We start from the raw sequence: 24,455 nt of genomic DNA on the forward strand, positions 1-24,455 counted from the left end.
CCGGGTCCAGAAACAATAGCAACATTCAGAAGAAAATCAAAACCAACTGTATTTCACAGGAAGACAGGAGCAATTACTCCGCTGCAATAAGATGAGGATTTAAAATTAAAGAAAGGCCACTCGTTCTGTGTGAACATACACTTCGCTACAGGTTAATGAGCAATAATGAAAGTTTTCCTGTCATCAGGCACAGAGACAGCCTAAGGCCAAACGGAAAATTCTGGGATTTTTTTAGAATTTCACAGCATTTTGAGCATAAATGATCTACATGAAAAGTGCAGCTAAGAGCACTGAATCATTACAGCTGAAATGTTCTATATTCAGAAAGAGGTTTAGTCTTCAAAGGAAACTTCCCTGCCTTTTTTTAAAGTTATTATTATTTTTTTAAGCATGCAGCCTGGGTAACATCAAGACACTTCACTAGGAAAAGAACTCCAGGGTTCGGAGCCCCTAACACAGCTGCAGCCGCCCCAGGCAGAGCGAGGTTCACTCGGGGCACTGGAGCCCGGGCACAGCACGACGCGTTTCGTAAAGAGCGACGGGGAAGGAGACAAGCTGGTCACTGAGCAAGGAAAGAGAAGCAGTGTTACCCATTCGAATATTCCCTTTCCTGGAGCATTTGCTTACTAAGGCCAACATCAGCTCCCAGAAGCATCAGACAGCAAAAGCACACTAGTAGAAAAAGCAGCTACGGAGCTGCCTCAGGACTGCGGTCTACATGAAGCCCTCTGGAAGGAGGAACAGGTTGCACTTGGTAGCTCAATCCCAGGAACCTGCGACAGGACACTAACACAAACTATTACCCCTGAGGGCTGGCTAATGAGGAAGGTGATTAAGCATCAAATCCACTTGCTTTCCAAAACTTTCAGTTTCTGATAGTTAGAAGATTTGACTCTGTTCCTCTTCAAGGAGGACTGAAGTCTCCACAGTGACTTGGTTAAAGGGCCACTCTGTAACTGCAGTGAATGGGAAGCCCAGATTAAATGGCAAATTGAGTTATTGGTTGCGTAGCCATATGGGTGCAAAACGGATGAAACTTCATCATTATACTTGTATTAACAGGAAATTTGCTAAATGCAATACAGAAATATTCATGATCAATAATTTTGAACACAATTCAACTAATACTCACCTACCACAACTTTTCTAATTAATTTAAAAGGTTGCTTTCTGAATATTTACCCATTTGAGAATAGAATTATATTAGTCAATAACTTAAAGAGTTATTTTGCCTAAAAGGACAGTTTGAGCAAGCCATATTTTAAGTATGAAGAACTTTAAAAAAAGCTCTCAGAGAATGAAAGGGAGCTTGGGAGAGCAGTTCCTTAACAGAGAGCGAGTTTATCGCACACAGCTCCACGGAACATTATTTTAGAGACATGCAATTTTTCAACATACGCAGAGAAGCATAATCCAAGGAGCTTTTAAAAATAACTACCTATTCTACAGAGTACGTCATTTATTTTTCTTAGAGAAATTACTCATTATACATAGGTGAAAAATTATTACCATGCAGTGAACCCTACAGAGGAAGGTAAGGTGGAAATTACAGACATGTGGAAGGAGGCAATTTGCCTTCTACCTATCCTGACAGAGAAGAAAGAAGAAAGGAAATTAAATCATGTAAGCAAAGCACATGATGACAGTAAGAAAGATCAGCTAAACAGCTAATAAGGTCAAAGATTTGATAGTAAATAGAATAAGTTATTTAGAGATAACAACAAAGGGCTGGTCTTTATAGTATACTCACAGGAAAGCACCTCCTGATATAACAAGAGAGAACCTAATTTCACTTTTCTAATCTCAGAAATGTCAAATTTAAGGATCTTTTCCATTTTTCCTAACATGAAAGTTTAGATTAAATGCAGACAGCACTTCACCACCAGCATTTCTTCATAATCTATACAAAAAAGGGGCACTACCAAGCTAAAGACCAATTTTTGGTATCTTCTAAACACACACTGCTTTCAAAGGATTTTTCTAATTTACATCACAGAGATGAATTTTGAGATAAGAGATCTAAAACAACATCTATAAATGCAGTCTTCCATCCAATAGTAAACACAGTCAAGGAAAAAACCACAGCATGCTGAGAGGTAGGAAGGAGACTAGTGATCACCTGATTGAGAATGATTCTAAAAAAAGATGAGTAATAGGTGACAGTAAATGTCCTCATAGAAAGAGGCTACAATAAACCTCTTCCGTTCTTTATAAAATACATGTTAGCTTCTTCAGAGTGATATAAAAAGCATGCCTTTAGTCCAGAGAGGAATTTTATGAGTTCCGTCATGCATAAGGCAATAGACATAGGATATGCAGAGACTGTATCTTCTTATACATTTTTTAAAGAAGAGCGAATAAAGGCCTTGCAAGCAATTCAATTGCATTTCTCTGTGACGGAGTGTGAACACTGCATCTGACTGATTCCTAAATGTAATGAAACACTAAGTGGCAACGGGCAGCACTCTATTGCTTTCGCTAAAAAGCAGAAAAAGAAGCACATGTGAAGCTCCTGGCATCCATTTAGGATACTGAGCATTTCAACCACCCCTAGTTCTCTACTCATTCAAAGAGCCAATTGACAGTACACAGTAATACCCTCCAGCATAACTATAATTCCTCTTAGCTTTGTTCACCTGCTCAGTAGGGTTTAAAATGCTGGTTCCCTTAACTTCTCCATCAGACAAAACAAAGAATAATACATGAGGGAAGCAGACTTAAGGGCATCGGATAGGGAAGGCAAGAGAAAACGATGGACCCTGAAATGATGCACAGTGCATGTGCCCAGTACGACCAATGAAAATGTGCACATTTAATAGTGGAGGTATATGTATGCATACATAGAGATTTTTTGCTATATTGGTACTACAGTACGTGGAAAAGAAAGAAAAATAAAAAGGAAGTGTCTTCTCTGGATAAGTGAGCACCAGATGTACCACTGCATTAAGTGAGAATCAGATCAGAAGACTTGTGCATTAATATATGAACAACAAGATCGTCTCTCATTTCAGACAAATGCCTAGCTCCCAAATACTTCACTTTACTCTCTGTTAAACAGCGGAACTACAACTGCTAGAGCTTGTTTACGTGGTGTGTTTCTTTAGAAGACAGATCAAGCAATACCACAGTGTTGCTGTAAAACAGCACAATATCCTTTTCTTTTGCTTTTGAAAACTTAGCAATTTTAACATGAAACATGAAAGCATCTGTAACTGAATTTCTTGGTATTCCATAAATATTGCCTTCTCTACAAGAGTTATACCTGAAAATTGCTTAGCACATAAAAAGCTACGAATTCCTTGGGGCCTAATTCTGTATTCCTTACTGTGCACAATCTCTTTTGAAGTCAATACTTGTGACGTCATTTTAATTTTCTTAACATCTGCCACTCTTACCTTTGAAAAAGACAAACAAACAATCCTTTAACTTGGTTTACAATTCCTTCTAGACTGCCTTTTGTATTGTACTGTTGATAGGTTTTAAAAAAATCTTTCTGAGAAAATTAATATCCAGTGTATTCAGTTTACCTACTAATAAAAACATATAGAGCAATAGTGGAATTTAGCAAACTATAACAAATATTGGATAGAGGTGAACCTTTTCAAAAGGACATCCATTAACACCTTCCTGACAACTGAAGACCCAGCAGGAAGAATGGTCTAATGCCACCTCTTTCCATTACATCAACAGGAAATGCAGCATTAGCAATATTGGTGATTACAGACACTGCAGTATGACACAGGACTCTTTCAAGCATGTCGTATTTGGTGAAACTGTGCAAAATTGTGTGAACTGTGTGAACTCTTTATACAGATCTCAATATCCAGGCAGATTCTGTCCCTTTATCTGTCCCCCTTTATCATATACGCAGATCCATGCCAATGATGATCCTGTAAAATTGCCTAAGTAAATACTGCTTCTCCAGTATTCATGATGATACATCTGCAGAAATATAGATACATCTACATGTCACAACAAAAATGCTGAACCTGTCTCAATTTCAAATTGTGATAACTATCTCTATTTTTATCTTAAAAGTACATTGTTAAGTATCCTTTTTTGTTTGCAGAAGTGAAAGTTAAGAACAGCTGCAATGTGGCATAAAATATCTAAAATACCCGACTTTTGAACAGGACTTGGCAGGGGTCATCGGCCTGGCCTTTCACCACCTTTTGGTGAGGAACACTTGTTTATCAAGAACATCCCAAAGCCACTGCCTTTAGTTATTTTGTTTTGGAATATATTGTGCCTCCTGTAGGTTAAACCTTTTTGTTTTGCTCATAGCTTTTTACTTTGCAGTTTGGCCCTCTCCTGTTCAGAAGACATACGTGCTGTGCAGACAAACCTGAGTGACAGCAATACTATCAGGGTGAAGGATCATAAAGAAGATAAATCTAACAAAATCTTGGAACAACAATGACCACATTACCAAAGCTTGTGTTCTTGATGCCAAGTTTTCAAAGTGCAGGCTGGGAGTACAATGAGAGCACAACATCAGAATGATTACAAGGATGTTGTTAATCATTTAGTGTATCAATGGAGCATATCAATCATTTCAACATGAAACAGCCTCATACTGTAAAGCACAATTCTTTAAAGCCCAGTAATGCACCATGCTTGAAGGCAGTAATATACAATGAAGAAAGGTACCACTGACCGATAATTTTTTTTTGGTTCAAAGTGTTAACAAGTCAGTCCAGTTTAGGGAAAAAAATATGACTTTCATGAAAAAGTTTGATTAGCAAAGATTTCTTTGTTTTTATATTTTACTTCTGAATTTTAAAATTTCAACACAGTTTTGTTACACACCAATATTTCTGTGATTTGCAAAGCAAGCAAGCTACAGAGGTTATTTCAAATAAATCTGGCATCATAAAACAACAACAAAAAATTCACTGACTTTTATGGAGTAATTTATTTCTCCAAATAGTTATAGGGATCTAGAATAGTTATGGCTACTGGACAGACCAATCCATTTATGAGTTCAATCATGAACAGGAGGGTTTAAGTGCTGTAATATTTGTGAAAAACTTGTCACAGCTTCAGTTAGCATTTCTTGACTTTGTCAGACGTCCAGGTATGAAGAAACCCTCCAAAAATAGCCATTTATTCAGACTTCTTAATTTTATGAGCTTTGCTTTGTGCCAGCATTTTTCAGTTTACACTGACAAATGACCATAACAGTAACAATTAATTTTTTTGTTTGAAATACATTTTCAAATATTCTGGTTGACATAAAAATGTTTTGATTACTGAAAAGCATATCATCTTAGTAAAGTTACAGAGATTTAACAAGCCATTATGCTAATCCTATTCAGCTACTCAAGGTCTGATCAGATCTTTGATATGAGTAAGTTTTGTTAATTTATTTTCCAGTGCATAAAATTCAAACACATTTAACTACATTGTTTGTGCATTATGTGAGACATAAACAAAAAAGCCCCTTCCTGTTATTACACAATTAGATTACAATGGTGCTTGTCCTCTGACTTCTTGATATATGGTATATTAATTTTATACATGGTATATTAATTTTAACAAAGACTAAACGAAAAAGAGGAAAATAAGCAAAATACTATCAATAACTTTAAAAAAAAAGATAACTTTTTTCCCTCCGTGGTTAGAATTGGGTGATAAGCTTATTTGACCACATTTCCTTTTTAGAGAATAGGTATTACATAAATTCATTTCTGCCCGAAATTCTAATCTTAAGTATATCAGACTAAAAGGAACAAGTTGTCAGAGAACCTAAATGGAGTTCCAGAAGCATGGTCTTCTCTCCCAGCCATTATCAAATCCTTTTGTGAAGGTAAATGACTCACCTTTTCTCTGTGCCCACGTGGACAAACATACTGTGTACATAATTGTTTTTCTCACATGTATTTTATTTTTTTTTCATAGAATCATAGAACAGTTGAGGATCTCACTCTGGAAATCACCTAGTCCCTTCCCACCCCTGCTCAAAGCACGGTCAGCTACAGCAGATGGCCAGGACCACATCCAGTTGTTTTATTTAATATCTTCAAGGATGGAGACTCCGCAACCTCCTTCTTTCTTTGCTTTTTAAAAGAGCTAGCTTTTGTTTGATAACAACTTTTTATGCAAGTTCATCTATTTCAGTCCCTTAAATTATATCAAGTATAGAACAACAACAACAAATCTTCAAAGCAACCATTCGTGATGTTATTCTCCTTTCTGAATTATCCAAAATGATATAAGTAATGTTAATTAAAGACTTCATGTTACATGCTGCTTAAAAAACATTTTAGAAATAAAGCTCTGAAAAATATTGCTGTTATCAACTGTTCTTCACATATGAAATGAAGCAAAATATTTGTGGTCTGGACAATATATCAAACCTTTACAATAAGCATCAATTTGAAGATTGTGTACAACTTATTAGAAAGCAATTTATTTTCCAGACTGCTATCTAGTGAAGCGGATTCCTCCCATCATCAGTCAACTTACTTAGTCTCCGAGCAGCCTCGAGGGCATCATTTGCAGAATCAGCCACAAAGAATCTCTGAACTGTAACCCCATGGTCTGCCATTAGTTTTTTACTTTGGTACTCCTGCAGGTTCAGCCATCGTCTAGGGGTTAATTGAACAGCCTACAAAAAAAAGAGGGGAAAATAACACAATGGTCGTTAAGAACAGTTCATAAAACAGTCAGCTGAGCTCTTCATCCTTATGGCTATCTCAAACTAGCAGTCAGAGAACACTGTTTCAGAGAAAAGGTAAAATATCCATTGATTTACCCAAGTGCCTTTTCTCAACATTTTTGCATCCAAAGTATTCTGAAATCTATAAAGATTAAGCTACACAATGCTCACTGGATGATCTTGGCTAGATAAGATGTGTAGTATTAAATATCAGCACAGATTTGCAAATGTACTTGGTTTGAACTCTAAAGTCTATTTATGTTTTTATGTTGTCCTGTGCTATTAAAAATACTATCAACACATTTATTTTAAATACCAATTCATTGTTTCACACTAAATATTCCTTACTGACACTAAATTTTACATAGTTCTTCCCCAAAAAGTTATTTAGATTGATACTATACATTTATTGCTGCGTATCTGAGAAGAAAAACAACCAAAATGGAATTGGTGTCAATTTTTAAGAAAGATTACATTCTAATACCTGTATTATTTTCAGCGGGCTGTTATCTACGCTTAGCCCGTTGCAGTTCTAGGTATATTTGTTGAAGAATCCAGCACAACCGCTTCAGCCCTGCACGTCCAACCACAGCCGGAGAAGAATTTATCTCCCACTCTCAACATACAAGTTTGGACACCTGCAAGTGCCTATGTGTATGTCATGGATACAAAGATATGCAAACCTTACATACAAAAATGTAACATTCACTTGTCTTGGAGGTAAAGACACTGTGTAGAGACACTGTAGAAGTCAGGAATTCATTACTGAATGATTCAGAGAGAGGGCACATTCTCCACACTGGATAAACTATTACCAACAGAAGCAAGAACTAAGGAGCTGTTAAGCTGACATCCTGTTGTTATTACTATGCATGCTTCCATAATGCATTTGCTGGTCTTAAATTAATAAAAATATTTTAGGTCCAGCTCTGCAAAGACATTTCTGGGCATTTTAAATAAATATCTTGTTTCAAATATTTTTTGATAGCAAGTAGAAACTGATTTTTCTGAAGGTGTCAAACACACCTCTGAAAGTACCATTGATAACAGTATGAATTCTTTGACAAACCGTTCATGCTTGCACAGACCTAACAGATATAAGTTAGATCATATTTTAGTAATCTCTTTAGACTGGGCAGTATTCACACTAACAATTCAAAGAGACTATTATAGCCACCCAGAGAAATAGAGAAACTGAAAAGCTATTCTGAAAGGTATCGCTGATTCCTGGCAATGGTATGGTTATAATTGAGGCCAGCAAAAGATGTTATTCTTATATGTAGAGATGAACTGTTGTCCTACTGGCAGAAAGCCCGCAATAAATCATTGATTTCTCACGAAGTAAGAAGTACAGTATGCAAGCTAGTGCCGTACAACTAGACACATTAGACAAAGAGGGTTATTTACTATATTAATACTTTGATTACTAACAGCATGATAAAAAATATTATCCTAATGTAGCTTTATACTGCAAACAAAAAACCTCCATTCTAATGGCTTTCAATAATACAAACCCTTTATTTTAAATGTTGCATTTTATCAAAAGCAAACCTCCATCTGTTGCTGCTTGCTTTGAAACAGAACAGAGAAGATTGATGCATTACAGAAATGCAAACCCATCTTTTACAGTATATAACCACATGTTTTCTGCATGAAGCAACTCCCACAGAACTTAAACAGTTACAAGCTCAGAATGGCACATTTTAAATCCTTTTAAATGTAACCTGGTAAAGTATGCTAAAAAACCAGAATACCCATAGAGCATGCTGACAATATACCATCTCTAATTTTAGGTAATATTTCTATCGTACAGGCTCCTCAGTATGCTTTCTATTTCTCAAAGTTATTCAGAGACAATACATTATTCAGTTTGTACAATGCCTTCAAATTTAGGGTCACAATTTAAAGTAATCCTTGCAATTTCTGAATTTTGTTTTCTTCTTATAAGAGCTCTGTTAGACTCTAACAACTGTTACTTCATGATCATTTCCATGAGGGATTAACACCAGGACCCTGAAGGTCGATTCAAACCTCAGATGAGAAACAGGGACAGAGAACTTAGCCAAAATCTGACTCAACAGGGCCACAGTTTCTGTCAAGCTACAAACCAGCTTTTAGCATGACTGGAGAAAATACCAGTTTTATCCATGACATTCATAAGCATTCTCTTTTTCACCACTTCTCAAAAGGCTCTCTCATAATCATAACATTACTATAAGGACTTTTGAATCCATCATTACTGATACACGCATATAAAAATATCAGTTGTATATTTCATAACACTGAATTCATGCATTTTATTTAATTCACACGCACATGCATACTGCAGAGAAGCATCACTTGTGAGCACATACTGTCACTTCACATGTCTGAATCCGAGTAGGCAGCCTAGTTTACTAACGTGCTATTTTATCACAGCCATAAGATTAAAATCCATTTCCATCTTTCAGCCGCAAGGAACAGCAAACGAAAGAACATCCCTAAAGCGATCGGAAGCCAACCACTGTGGAGGAGGAAGAGGGGGAGGAAGGAAGAAAAAATAACGCACACCCTGATGAGACTAGCTGCCTTGGAGCCACTGTGCTCTAGGTAAAAGCTGTATCCAAGAAATGCTCCTGCCCCTTAAGGCCTGGAGCTACAATACAAGAACATCTGCAAAGACTTTCCTCCTTCCGCTTCTCTCGATCAACAGGGAATTCACAAATCTGACTCTGAGGTACAGAAAAGTAAGCTCGGACCTTTAGTCAAAGTTGATTGACTTCGACCAAAATGAACAAAATCATCAATTCTAATTTAAATCAGAAAGCAAGAAATCTTGATTTAAATGATCGATTGTACTCGAATTCCGTGTTTTGATTTTCCAAAAGAAAGGTTAATTCTCCTTAGTTGGGAGTTAATAAAAAGCTGATTTGAAACAAAGGATAAGTCTTGGATAAGGATAAGTTTGGTAGCATTCTTTGCTCATCTGTTAAATATTCATAAATTTTATAGATTTGGATTCTTAATTTTTATATTATGCAATCTTTTGTATTTACTGGAAGCCATACGACCTTTTGAGACGCATGCTGAGCTGCCTTTGGATAGAAGTAAAAAATAAAAAATTTTAAAGTTGCTGTATTAAATAAAAAGCTGAGTTAAACGTCTTCCTAAGTATTTTTCTTATGCATGTTACTTAAAACCAAATGCTTTATATAGAAATATCTACAACTCACTAATTCAGCTAATAAATAGGGAACACAGTGACCAAAATTTAAGAACTAGTCTCCAAAACCTAACTTTTACTGATCATTTAGAACAATAAATCTCAATTTTGCATGTATTTGTTAATCGGCTGATCTAAACCAAATAAACTAAAAGGAAAATATTCAGGCAATCTCATTCTGGGCCAGACTTCTGTTGCTGTTACTTGACAAAAAAAATCTCTTTCAACGTGACTTGTTTTCAAATTTTCGTTTGGGTAGGGATTAAGTAGTTACGGGATCTGCAATGCAGCACAAAGTCTTGTGGACTGACATCTGCATCATTAGTTCAAAGCAACAATGTTTAAGTGATAAAATCTTTGGAAGACTCTTATAGAACGTGAGCTGCGAAGAGGTGCCAGCTGAGGACGGCCACCAGCGTTAGCTCCCGCGACACGACGCGACAGAAGCGGAGCGGAGACGACGGCACGCAGAGGAGCAGCAGCTCTGCTTGTTCCTTGGAGAAAGGGGTCCCTTCTCCAGCGACGCCGACCCGGTGGGCTGCCCACCGGCAGCAGCTCCAGTCCCGCTCCCGTAAGGAGTGAAGCAAGCCTAACGGCTCCAACAGAAAGCTGCAATAAGCTCTATTCCCAGCCACACGCTTGCACATTACGAAAGCTTTTGGCACGCATCTTCCAGTTGTAAAACGGATACAACTCCAAACGTTCCTCACGGATATTCCAAATCATTACTGAGATGTTAAAATTACATTACATATACATACAGTGTACATACATACATGCATACAGACACAGAGCTCTGTTCTTTTAAATATTAGAAAAGCAGTAATAAGAAACTATGAGAACATTTCCTCTACAAATTATGAATGAGACAGGACTGAGGAACATAGACAAAAAAAAGAGAGAATAATTCATTTGAAAGAACTGGCAAAGCAGCCCTAAGGGTGACAAAGCAGAGATCTGGCCAAAAACTGCTGGTACAGAAAAGAGAAGCCTACAAATGTAAAATTGGTGAGCATGTACATTTTTCCTCTTTTCTGTATTATATGATTCTAAGAGAGTTCATCTTACTGAACGCCAGCTTAAAATTTTCAATCACGACTTTTCACAAAGTACAAACTCCTGGGTGTGAATAAACTACTCGACAGAATGAATTAGTACAGTCTAGCACAGCAGACAGAATACAATATATTGCGGAAATGAACAAAGTTTGTATTAAAAGCTCTGAAGAGCAAAGAACATGAAAAACTTGCTTTAAAGTACTTGAAGCATACACACCATATGTCTGGAAGAGCCGGCAAAATATAGCAGTAACAAAAGAGATGAAATAAAGCAAAAGCCTTGAATCTATAAAGAAGACTGTTCTTTTAAGATCATCCTGAAAATGGAAAAAAATGTTGCAAGCGTATACATTTTAGGTTTACAGAACAAAAAATAAGGAAGTGACCACAAGATGTTAGAAATGTGAGCAAACAGATGATTCCCAGAGCTCATTCCCAATTCAAAGACATTTCAGTTATAATAACTATATATGGCTGAAAGACTGAAAAGTCGCCAGCCTGACAGAAACAAAGACGTAAGAGAGACAGCAATAAAAAGAATCAATTAAGTAGAAGAATATGGAAAAAATCCTTGTTGGATGAAGTTCTCAACCCTCTCAGATACATTTATACCAAGCAGCCTGAGGAAACCGAGATGGCCTTGAAACAGCAGCAGCTTCCTGGGCACGGTGAATCTCCGTGCAGCCGACAGACACCTACACGTCCCCGACTGACAGCAACAGCGCTACTGCACACACTCGCAGCCTTAAGACAGCCTAGAAAAGGGTTTACCAAGCTGTAAAAGAAAGTTATTTCCCAGATCTAGTCTTCTACGGACAGACATAATCCATCCCTTCCCCTTGAGGCTTATTAGCGGGGCACTTTGGCACGGCCCGGACTACAACCCCAGTGCCACGCACCTTCCGGCCGCGTTATTTACTTTCCCATTCTCCAGCTCCGCTCTCGTCGCCCATGTAATTGCTCTCGGCAGCATCAAGCAGGGCTGCCGCAGTCACCACCGCACGCCTCTCCTTCCAGGAAGGCAGGCTGAGGAAGCAGGATGTAAACTACCATCAGGAAAAATAACCTCAGTCTATAAGGGGGGAAAAAAGGCAGGTAAAAGAGAAACTAAAGCAGCAGCTACTTTTTAAGAATTTCTGCTTATTATTGACTCTAACCTCCTTCTATTCCCAGCTGATTCCCCTCTCGAATGCTCCTACTTCCTCTGCACACATACTAGTCAGAAAACCATACTGGAAAGCACCATACATCTCTCCGACTTTTCCATGCAGTTTGGCTGAAAGGCAAACCAGGTTAAGCTATATCTGTGTTTTATCTATTTTTTATTGCAAGGACTAAAATCCTTATCGCAGACATTCTGTCACTCCAGCCTACCAAAGACTTTACTGAAACCTGAGCTCCTATGTGACCTCTTAAACTTTGTCTTATGAAGACAAGCCAGAACTAGAAAATCTAGAGCCTTAGTATTTCCACTGGTGGCAGTTTCCTGTTAATCTTAAGACTTTTTTCTAACCAAAAAAGCTTTAAAACACATCCTACTAAACTTGCACATTCGCATTACCATACCTTAAACTTGAGCATTAATTTCTGAAAATCTCTGAACAGTCCAAAGAAGGGTGCTAGGTTTAAAATACATTTTTCTAAGGTTTTTTAAAATTGTCATCTTACCTCTTCTTAGCATGTTAGCTACAATTTTTTTTAACCAAGAAAAAAATTAAAATCACTCCAGTGATAAAATCTAGTCAATATGTTTTCATACAGTGGAATAAAGAAAAACTCGAGCTAGAAAATTTAGTCTTTGAAAAGCAAGTTCTTATTAAAAGGGCAAAATAAGTATCATTATGTTTGTATTGAAGACTTCCAACAGAACTGATATTACTACAAGGAAAAAAATAATAGCTTTTAAATGAGCTATTTCATTATGTTGTGTATTTATGTATACACATTATATACAGAGAGCAGCTTTTATCTGAGATTCAGATATTTTGATTTTTTTTTTAGTTTAAATAACATGCAGAAACAAATAACCTTTAAAAAAATGAATTCATAAAGCTGTGAGAAAATAATACCACATGTGCACATTTATTATTTTATAGCATAGCTTATATAAAAAAGTTTTAAAAAAGAATTAAACTCTTCCTAATAAGATTTTTTTAAGATTAAACTTCTAACATAAGGGCTTACCAAAGAGATGAATACACTTAATAGGACTCTATTAAAACTGATACCATTTCCTTAGAACCTGACAACAGCATCAAAAACCCTAAACCTCAAATAAGTAGAACCAAAGGCCTGTGCTAGTATAAAACGCTTCTACCAGTGCCAGTATAAAACAGTTCTACCGGTGTAAATTATTTGTCAGCCAATGCAAATTATATGTCAAACAGTATCAATTTTTATAAATACGGAACATCTTGTAATGGGTTACACTGGAAACAAATCATTTGGGGAGAAAAACCGTGGTGTCCATGGGAAAATCTTTTAGATGCATCCTATAACAAAAATAAACAGCACGTAGGCATAGCATTTGTTATCTAAAATAAAAGCATCTAACTAAAAATCCATTTACTTATCCAACCCATTCTACAGCGCTCCAGCTTACTCGATTTGTGTGATCCAACCTGCAATACAATTCCAAGTGCACGTGAAGAGAACAGACACGGCAAGACCACCGCAGTGGCAGAGCACACCACTCATCCATGGGAGTAGTAAACATCTATTATACGTATTAACATCCAGTGCTGTCATTGACAAAGCTGTAGTAGAAGTTCATATCAAAAGAGAGCATTAGAAATACAACTAAATGGCCTAACTTTCATATAAACCAGCTCACAATAGGTACATTTTATTAGGTCATATACTTGACATAAACCAAACAAGCCACTGGAAACACACTAAAAGACTTATTTTAGTCTGCTGACAGTGCTGACATAAAGAATTAATAATCAGTAGAGTTACTCTGATAGGAAACAGAAATTTAGAAAAAAGGCACTATACTGAGCAGAAAAAGTTTATCACAAATGTAAGCCATAAAATGCAAACTTAAGGAGATTACTACATTTTGCTCTGTACAAAAGCAAATATTTTAAGTACAAAAAAAGATTAGAAGACTCAAGGTAAGAGCAATGAGCTACAAGGTCTGCTATGCTACGTCACACCACGTGTCCCCCTCTACCTAGAGATGACCAACACTGTATGTCTTAGAAAATACTATGAAAAACAGGACAGAGAATGCCCTTCCCAAATAATATCCTGTTAGCAACCATGAATCAATAATTCAAATCTTTAAAACAAGAGTTGGCATCCAGACTATCCTATTTAAAAGCCACAGATGAAACTATCTTCCATCAATATCCCAAATTGCTCACTTTAGCTTAGACACAATATGGCAGTGAGTTGTCTTGGTATCAGCAGAGGTTACCAACTTCATCCATTACTGAGCATTTTGAGAAAAATCTCCGTTATATTTATAAACAGGTGCACAGAAGCAGTTTTACCCTTCAGAAGGAACTCCTGAATATTTGCCTGACAGAAACAGAAGTTTCCGTACTTTTGTCCACATAAAAAGAAAGAAAATATTAGGAATTGGTTATTTCTTGTAAAAACTCCTCTCAAAACACTAAGTAAACTTAAACATCAGCACTTGATTTTAAAGTCTTCACCGGCACAGCGGGAAATCTTTTAAGAGTTAAGTTCTGTTATTTTTTCCTATAAGCAGGAATTCATTTTAACTGGATTAAAACAAAGACAGCACACAAAAGACTCCAGTTAACAGTTAGAGGCCTTTTGGTTCCAAATTTACTACTTAAAATATACCACACAATACCTTGTGCAGTAAAACGCAGTATGTCTCATAAGAAGAGAAAAAGAAAGAAAAGAAAAAAAAGATTGCACTTCCAAGTTCTTTAAAGGCTACGACATTTTGATCAATAAACTGTAAGGGCAATTTATTGTTTCATACTACTGAACCGTACACTCACTTTTCAGAGTGAGTGAGATCTGTCGCTGCAATTGTTAAGGTTTATGTAACACAACTTCACATCCAAAAAAAGAAAAAAGGCACCACACTGCTATTTACTAAAGCTATAGACAATCTGTTCATGTGGGTAATTATTAGTATTCTTAACAACTACATGACTCTTTGAAACAAGATGTTTATGTTAAATAAATTATTCTCTTTATATGCACAAAATGGTAGAAAAGCTGTGGGTTTGGTTATAAAAGAAGCACAAACACAGTTAAAATTATTATTACTAGGATATGCTGTTTTAAAGAAAATCGTTACAAAAATTAGACTCACATAGTTGAGAGGATGGCCAAGAGTTTCAAGAGCATAAGTGTTGTTTAAGCAGGCAAATTTGAGAAGTTTCAAAAGAGTGAGACAGGCAACTGCTTCTGCTTAGAAGTCCATATTCCTGAAAATCTAGCTATTACTTTGAGTGAACAAATCTTGATAGTAAAGCCTAAAGTTAAATCCTATTTTGGAAAATCTTTGCCAAGCACTGCCTTAGTATTAAGTTTTTCAGGGACACAATGAACTTATTCAAAGCCAAGTATCCTGTAGCCTCTGAAAACTGTAATCCATCCTTAAGTCATGCTTACCCCGAGGGAGAAGCGTAATCAGCTCAATCCATAGGCAGTTCAGTGACCTTTAGATAGGAGCACACTCGAGGGATGGAGCAGTTGCTCCCGGTGTGCTCCTGCAATCCAGAAAAATGAGTGCTGAGTTGCACCACACTCCAGACTTTGCCCCTGATGCGGATGTGAGTTTAGAAACCTCACCACCGTTCTCCTGTCTTCGGTGCAATACCCTCACCTAGTTATAAAGCCCCCACAACAGCAAAGCATTTTGCACTACTTAAAACAGAGAAGCCAATGCAGGGGAAGAAGCGGTCACTACAATGCTGTGGTTTCACGCTTCTGCCCAACCCGCCCTGGGGCCAGCTGCCACCGTGGCTGCACAGCTCCAGTTACCCGCTCTTGGGTCCCCCAGCCTGAAGGGAGTCAGTTCAGCGAGTTAATCCAGCAGCAAACTTTTTTCTTTTCTTGCCAGTTTAGCTCTCACCACAGCAGCCGGCGAAGGCGAGAGGCAGGAACGCATTGGTGGGGATGGGAGCATCCCTTGTGACCACCGCTGGCCCTTGCACCAGGTTAGCAGTAACACTGAACTGCACCGTCGGCTGCAAACCAAGTCTGGAGAAGAAACCGTGAAACTACATGCTAAGCACTCAACTACTCATTTCTTTCTAAAGCAGTTGCTCAGATTCACTGTAGAGTTCATTACGGAGAACAGCAACACTTCAGAAGAGCTATAGTTCAGAAGTCTATAGTTTAAAATGGTTTAAGGATTTTTTTTTTTTATTACATTCAGTGTTTGTATCACCATTTTAATGCTAGTTCACGCAATCAGAACAAGAGCTTAGTTAAATCTTCCCCCAACGACTTTCACAGAGTTCAAGGAAAAGCCAATTTCTCTTGTCATTTGCAAGAGTCTTAATAGGAGCCACTGAAAAACAGAGATAGGAAGGCAGGAATTACAGCGCATCACAGCAGGAAACATCACGACGGTGACAAAGAAATAAAGGAAAAGAGCTTTCCTGAATTAGTAACATGTCAATTCTAGAAAAGGGAGGTATTTTAACAGAAGGGCTAAGGAAGGTGTATTTAGCCATCTTATCCTTTTTAGTTAAGGGAAACCACTTTTTTTGTTCCCCCAAACACAAAACAGTAGTGATCATTCTAATGCAACATAATAAATCAAGGATATAAACTACAGATTACCAACCTGTAGACAATATGACATACCAAAACCTTGTAAATGCCAGCTGGCATCACTGGCCTTTTGAGAAGCAGGCAGTCACCAATTACAAACAGAATGAGAATTTGTTTCTTTAATGATAACGCTCATTCATTGAACTTTTATTAGACAGGTATATAGGCACTATTGATAAGTGCCATAAAACATTATAAAGTATGGCTGAATTGTTTCAAAACAAATTAAAATAGAATATGTCGTACACTATTTAAAGGAATATTAAAAGGCTGGTCGTGAGCAAATCTTCAGGACTGGTCCTCTGAAAAGGTACAAGTTTTCAGACCTGTATCAACCTAAAAACTTATGGCTGCAGTAGAAGAACTAACATCTGCGTGCCTTACACACCAATTCTGATCCTCGTGAACACGGGTGTGAGAATGGGGCCCTTGGCCACGCCAGTTCAGAGGCATACGCTGGACTAGGCTCGCGCTAACACACGCATCTGTTCTCACAGGGAAAGACTGTTACCGAAACGGTCTGAAACCGTGTACGAGCACTACGGAGCTCAGTGAGGCAGAGCTGGAAGGAGTCCCTGAAGACTATGGTACATCATGTTTTCCACACAACCAGCTATTGTAACTTCTTTTTCTTTCTCTCTTTTCTTTTTTTGGTGCTACTAATAAATTCTAACCTACCTGTAGGAATAGCGTAGTAAAAGACTGTCCATCTGCAGATTTACTGCAGTGTAACATGGCCTTGAAAACAAAAGCAGGTATTAAACTTTCAACTCATAATTTCTCTTTGCTTGCGTGTGGGCTGCGTCTAGTTTCTCTCTTTTTCTTTCTAAAGAATGTGACTTAAACAGTTCCTAAACTGAGAAGGAAATAGTAACTGTGTTTTCACTCAAAGAAAAGAGTCACTACAAACAATATCTATCAGTTTTTAATCATTTATTCATAGACAATTTAAACAAGAAACAACTGCTCTCTCCTTTAAATTCCAGGTCTAGCCAAAACCAGATTTGTTTCAATAATACTATAGAAACGAACCATGACCGCGTATATCAGCCCACGTAAGTTAAACACCTATAAAACTTTATCTACACAATACGGCCATAATAGCTATGCTACTGCTTTCTGCGGAGGGAAGGCACAAAGCCGGCACAAGAGACTCCAGCAGGACACGCTTCAGTCCGAGAGAAAAGGCCTGACGCTTGCACGTAAGGAAGGAAGGACCACCGTATCGAGAGTCTGCAGAAACCGCTTAGAAAAGAACGGTTCCTGCCTCAACAAGCTAACCGCCTACCCTGAATGTAAAACTTAATCTGGAAGAGTGAATGATTTTACCAAAGATAGAACCCTACTGGATTTGAATGAAAAAATAAAAATAAAAAAAATTATGCATCTGATTTTCCCTCACTCTCCTGGGGTGTCCCTCACAGAAATGGGTAAAGATTCCCAAAACTCTCCAATTAGCTGACTCATCAACTGTGCAAGGTAATCTCCTGTAAAAACTGTATGTGGCCCTGGTAGAGCTTTGCAGACTTCAGACTTTAATGCCATCACGACAGGGGGACTTGAACATTTCATTCAGGACCAATTATCTCAAAATTAATTCATTAATAAATGTATAAAATACCAGGAGAATTCAACCCTTCCACCTCTAAAACAACACTCCCTGCCACTAAAAAAATATATTTAACTGTAATGATATATTAAAAAATGTTCTCTTTGGAAACACGTAATGATACTTCAACACATCCCTCTTGCTTCTTGATTCAGCATTTTCTTCCCTCTCTTAATGCTGGCATCCTCGGCTGGGAAGGAGGAACGTCAGGACATCCACCAGCTCTCAAGCGGTTCGGTGCTGCTGAGGGTCTCACCGTTTTCTCTCTCTCTTTCATTAAAGGCCACCTTCTAAACCTTGCTCCAGTGGCTCCAACCCCAAACAGCAACACCCTGCTGCACTGGGACAAACGCAACAGCAAGGTAAGAGGACTCCACCAGAGTAGTTCACATATTATTCACTGTTCTGAAGGTTTCATTTACAAAGCCATATAGATTGGATTCAAAATGGAACAATATCTATTCAGGAAATATTCCCTTTAACCCTAAGTCACAGCAATACGCACATGAGAAACATGAACTTTCCTAAAAGTTGGAAAAGCATCTTAATTATGTCTGGACTATTTCACAATATTACAGACAAAATGGTAAGGATTATTTAGGCTGTGCCAGTCTCTAAGTAAATGTACTCAGGATAGAAATGGGGCTGAAAGACCTAAATTGTTATTTTAACGAAACTCAAGTGCCTCCCTTAATAGTTCTCCTGAATAGTTGCTAGCTCCCTACTACAAGAAACCTTTTTACTTCAAGGGAACCTGAAAATTTTTCTTTGTACCTTTCTGTCCTCCTATGTTATTTTGATTTTACCTTGTACTTCTTCCTCTCCTTTTATAATCAGCCTGATTGCAAACTGATTGATCCCAGGCTTAACCTTTGCACTCCCCTGGAAATAATGCGGTGCGATGTGGTGTTCCCACACTGCAGGACTCATTTGGGTCATTAGCTCAAGAAAAACTACACAACTCCATTCCAATGTACCTTTAAATCATGTTTAAAACAGCTTTCTGACTTATCCTTGTGTTTACTTCTCATGCATGGACAAAAACGAACTTGAAACAAATCCTTCACTCATTGCAGATTTAAAATCTTTGGTAATGATGATACTTCATAAACTTACATACAGCTTGCTTACACACAGGGATTTTGACAGCTATTCTGTAAATACACTCTCCCACCCACTAACCTTCACTGTAAAATACCAGCAACATGCACAGGGTCAGACTTGAGCTCCTTCTGTCACATCCTTATTATCTCAGAAAAGCAGAATCTCAGCCTACTTCCAAACCATCCTTGTGCCCTACCAGGCAGATCTGAGCAGTTACCACCTGGCCAATATTGCTGGGCATCTGTGGATATGTTTTTTGAGGACTGGAGCGAGTAGAAGAGAGGGAAGTAGCAAGACTTCTATTTATTTACAAACAATACTAATAGAGCATACATCCAAAAGAAATGGATGCAAATTAAAAGGCAGCACATTTTAGACACTAACGAGTTCTCTGATGCATTCTGCTCAGCATTTAAAGGCTGACTGAGCAGAGCTGAGTATACTCAAATCCCACCGAAGTTCACATGAGCAGTGAATCATTAACAACTTTGAAAACCTAGCCTAAGATGAGGTGAAAGCTTCCTGGTTTGAACAGCATTCCTAAGGCCATATAATAAATAGGATGTCGACAAACCAAAGTAACCTGCCCCAAACCAAAGCCATTAGCCCATCCAAAGGGGCAACCAATTCTGCAAGACTGCTTGGCTAGGGAACATGTGATCTGCTTACGTCAGAAAAAATTTGCAAACCATTTTTTTCTTGTATTTTTTACACAAACTTCAGCACAATAAAATAATAATATTAAAGACATTTATTGTGCATCTACATACGCCAAAGAAGCAGGGACACTCACAGAAGCTTTACACTTCAAGAATCAATTTTCAGAGGTTCTAAACAAGCCTTTGATTAAAAAGTAACAAGAATTTGAATTCAGACTCAATTTCTGCTTTTGTCAGCAGGCTAGCTGTCAATAGCGATGTTTTGCATTAGTAATTAATTTTAGTCACATTATGTCCATTTTGCTTATTTAAAACTTCAAAGCTTTAAGAAAAGCATACTTTCCTGACCTAAAAAAATATGGGCTTTGAAGTATCTGAAGAAAATAAACTCACTGCCATATACAACTGGATAATCAGTTGCAGAAAATACTGTAATACGTTCTCTTCTTTTGCAAACAAAGTAAGATTGCTGGTGATATGCATTACTTACCCAAAAAGTAAAATGAGCTATCACATAAATTAGAAATGTTCTTTTATTTTAGATAACTTGAGGGGAAAATTAATATTTTTGCTCTCATCTTATAACATGTTTAATTCTAATTTTGTTAGAAGATTATAATTACACTTTTATGCAAACTATGAACAAATGCTTTACACATTAAATAAAACCAGAAAGAAAATCTTAAACTTTTACCACCAACCAAGAGATATAATGTGTATAATATCCAGAGTATGCCCAGTATGGATTTTCTGTATGCTTTATCCTAATTAAGCTTCCTGAATTTTTAGGAAACTCCAACCTTGGCCAAAGTGTGGATCAGAAATGCTTCTGAATTCCTGACTCTAGTGATCATATCTACCAAAAAGCAGCTTTCCCTCCTGCTGCACCCTGGAAGAATACTTTTTCAAGTATTAAGAGTCACTGGTATTTTATGGAAAACGCTGATATACCATTAATTTAGACAGTTTGAGCTCTATTTCTCATCTTCTCTTGTCTTCATAGGTAAGCAAATATGAAACATAATCACAGTTCATAAATTTTTGTTCCAGCTCTTTAATATATGAATTTAAATCATGATAATTTCCATACTACTTAACTGCATCATCACAGTACATTATGACTTTGAGCAATAAGCAGCATAACACTCCTAAGCAATAAAGACGCAAATACCCACAGCAGCAGAAGAACAAATATAGAAAAGTATCCATGCAAACAGTTCTACTGCATCCCTAGTCATAGATGATTTACTTAAGTAGTGCAGAATGGGTCATAACAGTTTCTGTCTTGGAAGTACCAAAGAACTGACTGGCACTCAGTATTTGTTTTAAATCAGAATTCTTCACCTTTTACTGTTAATAAGTCTTGTTTTTAATTAGACCAGTTGATTCAGACTGAGACGAAGCAAACCCGAAGCAACATACGTACAAAAGGAAGGTAGCCTTCTCACTTCTTGGGCCAAGATCTGAGAAAAAGTCAGAATCTGCCACAGAATAATCGAAGAAAGCATGCCTTTAATAGGAAACCAAAGGTTAAGAACGTTTTTCCTTCCTTTGTAGGTCACTTTTCTATTACTGTTTCTCCATTATTCACAGTGGAAATTCACCCTGCTGCCACCCTCAAACCCAAAAGCAAGCTTGTCTAGAACACTATGAATGGCATTATCTGTTCATCACCATCAAAGACTCTGACCTTAAAGTGGATTTCTACATTTCCAAATCACTGATCAAACATTCCAGGCAAATGAAAGGCTATTTTAAGTCATCTTTAAAACAAAGCTGTCTATCTTTGATTTCTTCCTTCCTGGAAATGCAGGCACATTCGCTGTCTGTGCTTGGCCATTTGGAATGATTGAGACTTGCAGACATGGGGAAGTTCAGCGTACAATAAAAGCTAATCAGAGAGCTGAGGGAGTAGGGGAGAGCAATCCTTCATCAGAAGCATGTTCGTTGAGGAGCTTTTTAAAAACACTGCCTACCTGCCAGCCGATAACATTAATCAGGCACTAAGTGACAGAGGTCACCTGCAAAGCCAGTGTCGACCCAAAATGGTTGCTCATAAGAGACAGCGAAGTAATGAACATAGCATTCAATCTTTGGCAGTAATTCAGTCTGTAACCAGCCCCAAATTCTCCAGCCAGTCTCGTGTATGAAGGGAATGAGGAGGGAAGTAACAGTTCTGTAGTTTGAAGTCTAGACTAGAGTTAGAAACTCTCTAGTATTCCTACCAGTCCCAGGCTTCTCTGGGACAAAACACCAAGCAAGACATCCCATCTCCCCCTCAATACTCCCACTGTTATAGGAACAGTCTAAAAAAAAAAGACCTGTAGACAACTGCGTGTGATAGATGGTTTTCAAGAATAACTTTGTTACTAGATTTTCAAAGGAATAGGATGTATTACTGAGGTCAGTGACTTAAAAAACATATTTTGCTCTTTAATCTTCAAATCTAACTTTATTTCACTCTTACCAGATGCTATCAATGTGGGAAGAGACATCTCTGCACTAGTGGAAGAACATAGTGAAAATGTATTGGACATTACAATCATTAATCTGTAGCAAATTCAAAGACCAACAGAGAAGTGAAAATTCATCATTTCTACTGTTAGTTACACAGACCGACACCTCTATCTTCCATGCTTTTGTTACCATGGATAGACTATTGGGCAGCTAGAAGATTATGAAAAGGGACTGAATAAAATAACCCCTCCATTAACACTGCACAGAGAGAGGAAATAACTGAGAGGACATGGAAAGAACCCCAGACAGACAGGTCATCGCCCTGATGTAAATTTAACGTAGCCTTAAAAACCACACTCAGACTATGCATGTTTCTGAGCTGCACTGATAAACTTCATTAAAACATATGGAATGTGTATATGGAGGGAAAGGAAGGAAAGGGGATTTAATTCAATTCATCTATTAAAAATGAAACAGAATTTCCAAACTCAAAAGATGATGATACTACTTCACAGATTAATGAAATTGGGAATATTCTCAGCTTCCTTTCTAGTACCTTATTACAGTCCATGCCTATGTGAGCAGAAGCGAGAAGTAGGACAGTGGAGGAGAAAGGAAAAGGAGCAGGACCTCCAGGTCTTTTTCTGCAAAGCTGCTTTCCAGTCAGTCACCTCCCAGCTTGTACTGGTGCATGGGTTTATTCCTCCCCGGTGCAAGGCTTGGCATTCCCCTTTGCTGAACTTCATGACATTCCTGTTTGCCCATTTCTCCAATGTGTTGAGATCCCTCTGAATGGCACAATCACCAGCTGGTGTATCAGTCCTCCCAGTTTTGTATCATTTGCTAACTTGCTGAGGGTGCACTTGGTCCCATCACTTAGCTCATTAATTAAGCGGTTAAACAGTATGGGACCCAGTATCAATCCTGAGGTACACCACTAGTTACTGGTCTCCAGCTGGACTTTGTACTGCTAAACAACCTTTTGAGCCCAGCAGTTCAGCCTTTTTTCAGTCTAGCTCACTGTCTACCCACCTAGCTTGTATTTCATCAGTTTTATTTACGAGGATGTTATGGGAAGCAGTGTTGAAAGCCTTACAAAAGTCAAGATAAAACATCATCCACTCTCTCCTCATCCACTGAGCCAGTCTCATTGTAGAAAGTTATCAGGTTGCTGAGGCATGATTTCCCCCTTGTAAATCCATGCTGACTACTCCCAATCATCTTCTTGTTCTTCATATGTTTGGAAATGGTTTTTAGGATGATTTGCTCCATCACCTTCCTAGAAATCAAGGTGAAGCTGACTGGCCTATAGTTCTCCGGATCCTCCTTCTTGCCCTTCTTCAAGATAGGGGTGACATTTGCTTTCTTTCAGTCCTCAGGAACCTCCCCCAGTGACCCAGACCTTTCAAAATTAATCAAGAGTGGCCTCACAATGACATCAGCCAGCTCCCTCAGCACTTGTGGGTCCCATCAGGTCCCACAGACTTGTGTACATCCAGTTGATTTACATATTTGCTAACTTGATCCTCCTCCATCATGGGTAAGTCTTCCTTGGTCTGGACTTTCCAGTGGTTTCAGGGATCTGAGATTCCTGAAAGCAAATCTTACTAATAAAGACCAATGTGAAGAAGGCATCGAGTACCTTTTCCGGGCCCTTTGTCACCAAGGTCCCTGCCCCACTCACATCCTCAACCAGTTCTTCCATGTTTGCAAGTATGAGGTCCAGCACAGTGTCTCCCCTTGCCAGCTCCTCATCCATCTGTGTCAGGAAGTTGTCATCAGTGCACTCCAGAAACCTCCTGGACTGCTTGTGCGCTGCTGCATTGTCACTCCAGCAGATATTGGGGTGGTTAAAGTTCCCCATGAGGAACAGATCTTCTAATGTGAGGCTTCTTCCAGTCACCTGAAGAAGGCCTCATCTACTTCTTCCTGA

General features: G+C 38.0%; 1 protein-coding gene across 4 annotated transcripts in view; it reads right to left on the reverse strand.

Annotated features, from left to right (window-relative positions):
- Window positions 1-24,455, reverse strand: part of SUCLG2 (succinate-CoA ligase GDP-forming subunit beta) — a 136,333-nt gene that overhangs the window by 103,881 nt on the left and 7,997 nt on the right. For all 4 annotated transcript variants that reach the window (XM_067303452.1, XM_067303454.1, XM_067303453.1 and 1 more), the window contains exon 2: window positions 6,469-6,610. In XM_067303452.1, the coding sequence (XP_067159553.1) occupies window positions 6,469-6,610 (142 nt within the window). The remainder of the gene's footprint in view (window positions 1-6,468; window positions 6,611-24,455) is intronic.

Source organism: Apteryx mantelli, chromosome 12 (assembly GCF_036417845.1).
Source record: "Apteryx mantelli isolate bAptMan1 chromosome 12, bAptMan1.hap1, whole genome shotgun sequence".
In the NCBI taxonomy this organism is placed as follows: Eukaryota; Metazoa; Chordata; class Aves; order Apterygiformes; family Apterygidae; genus Apteryx; species Apteryx mantelli.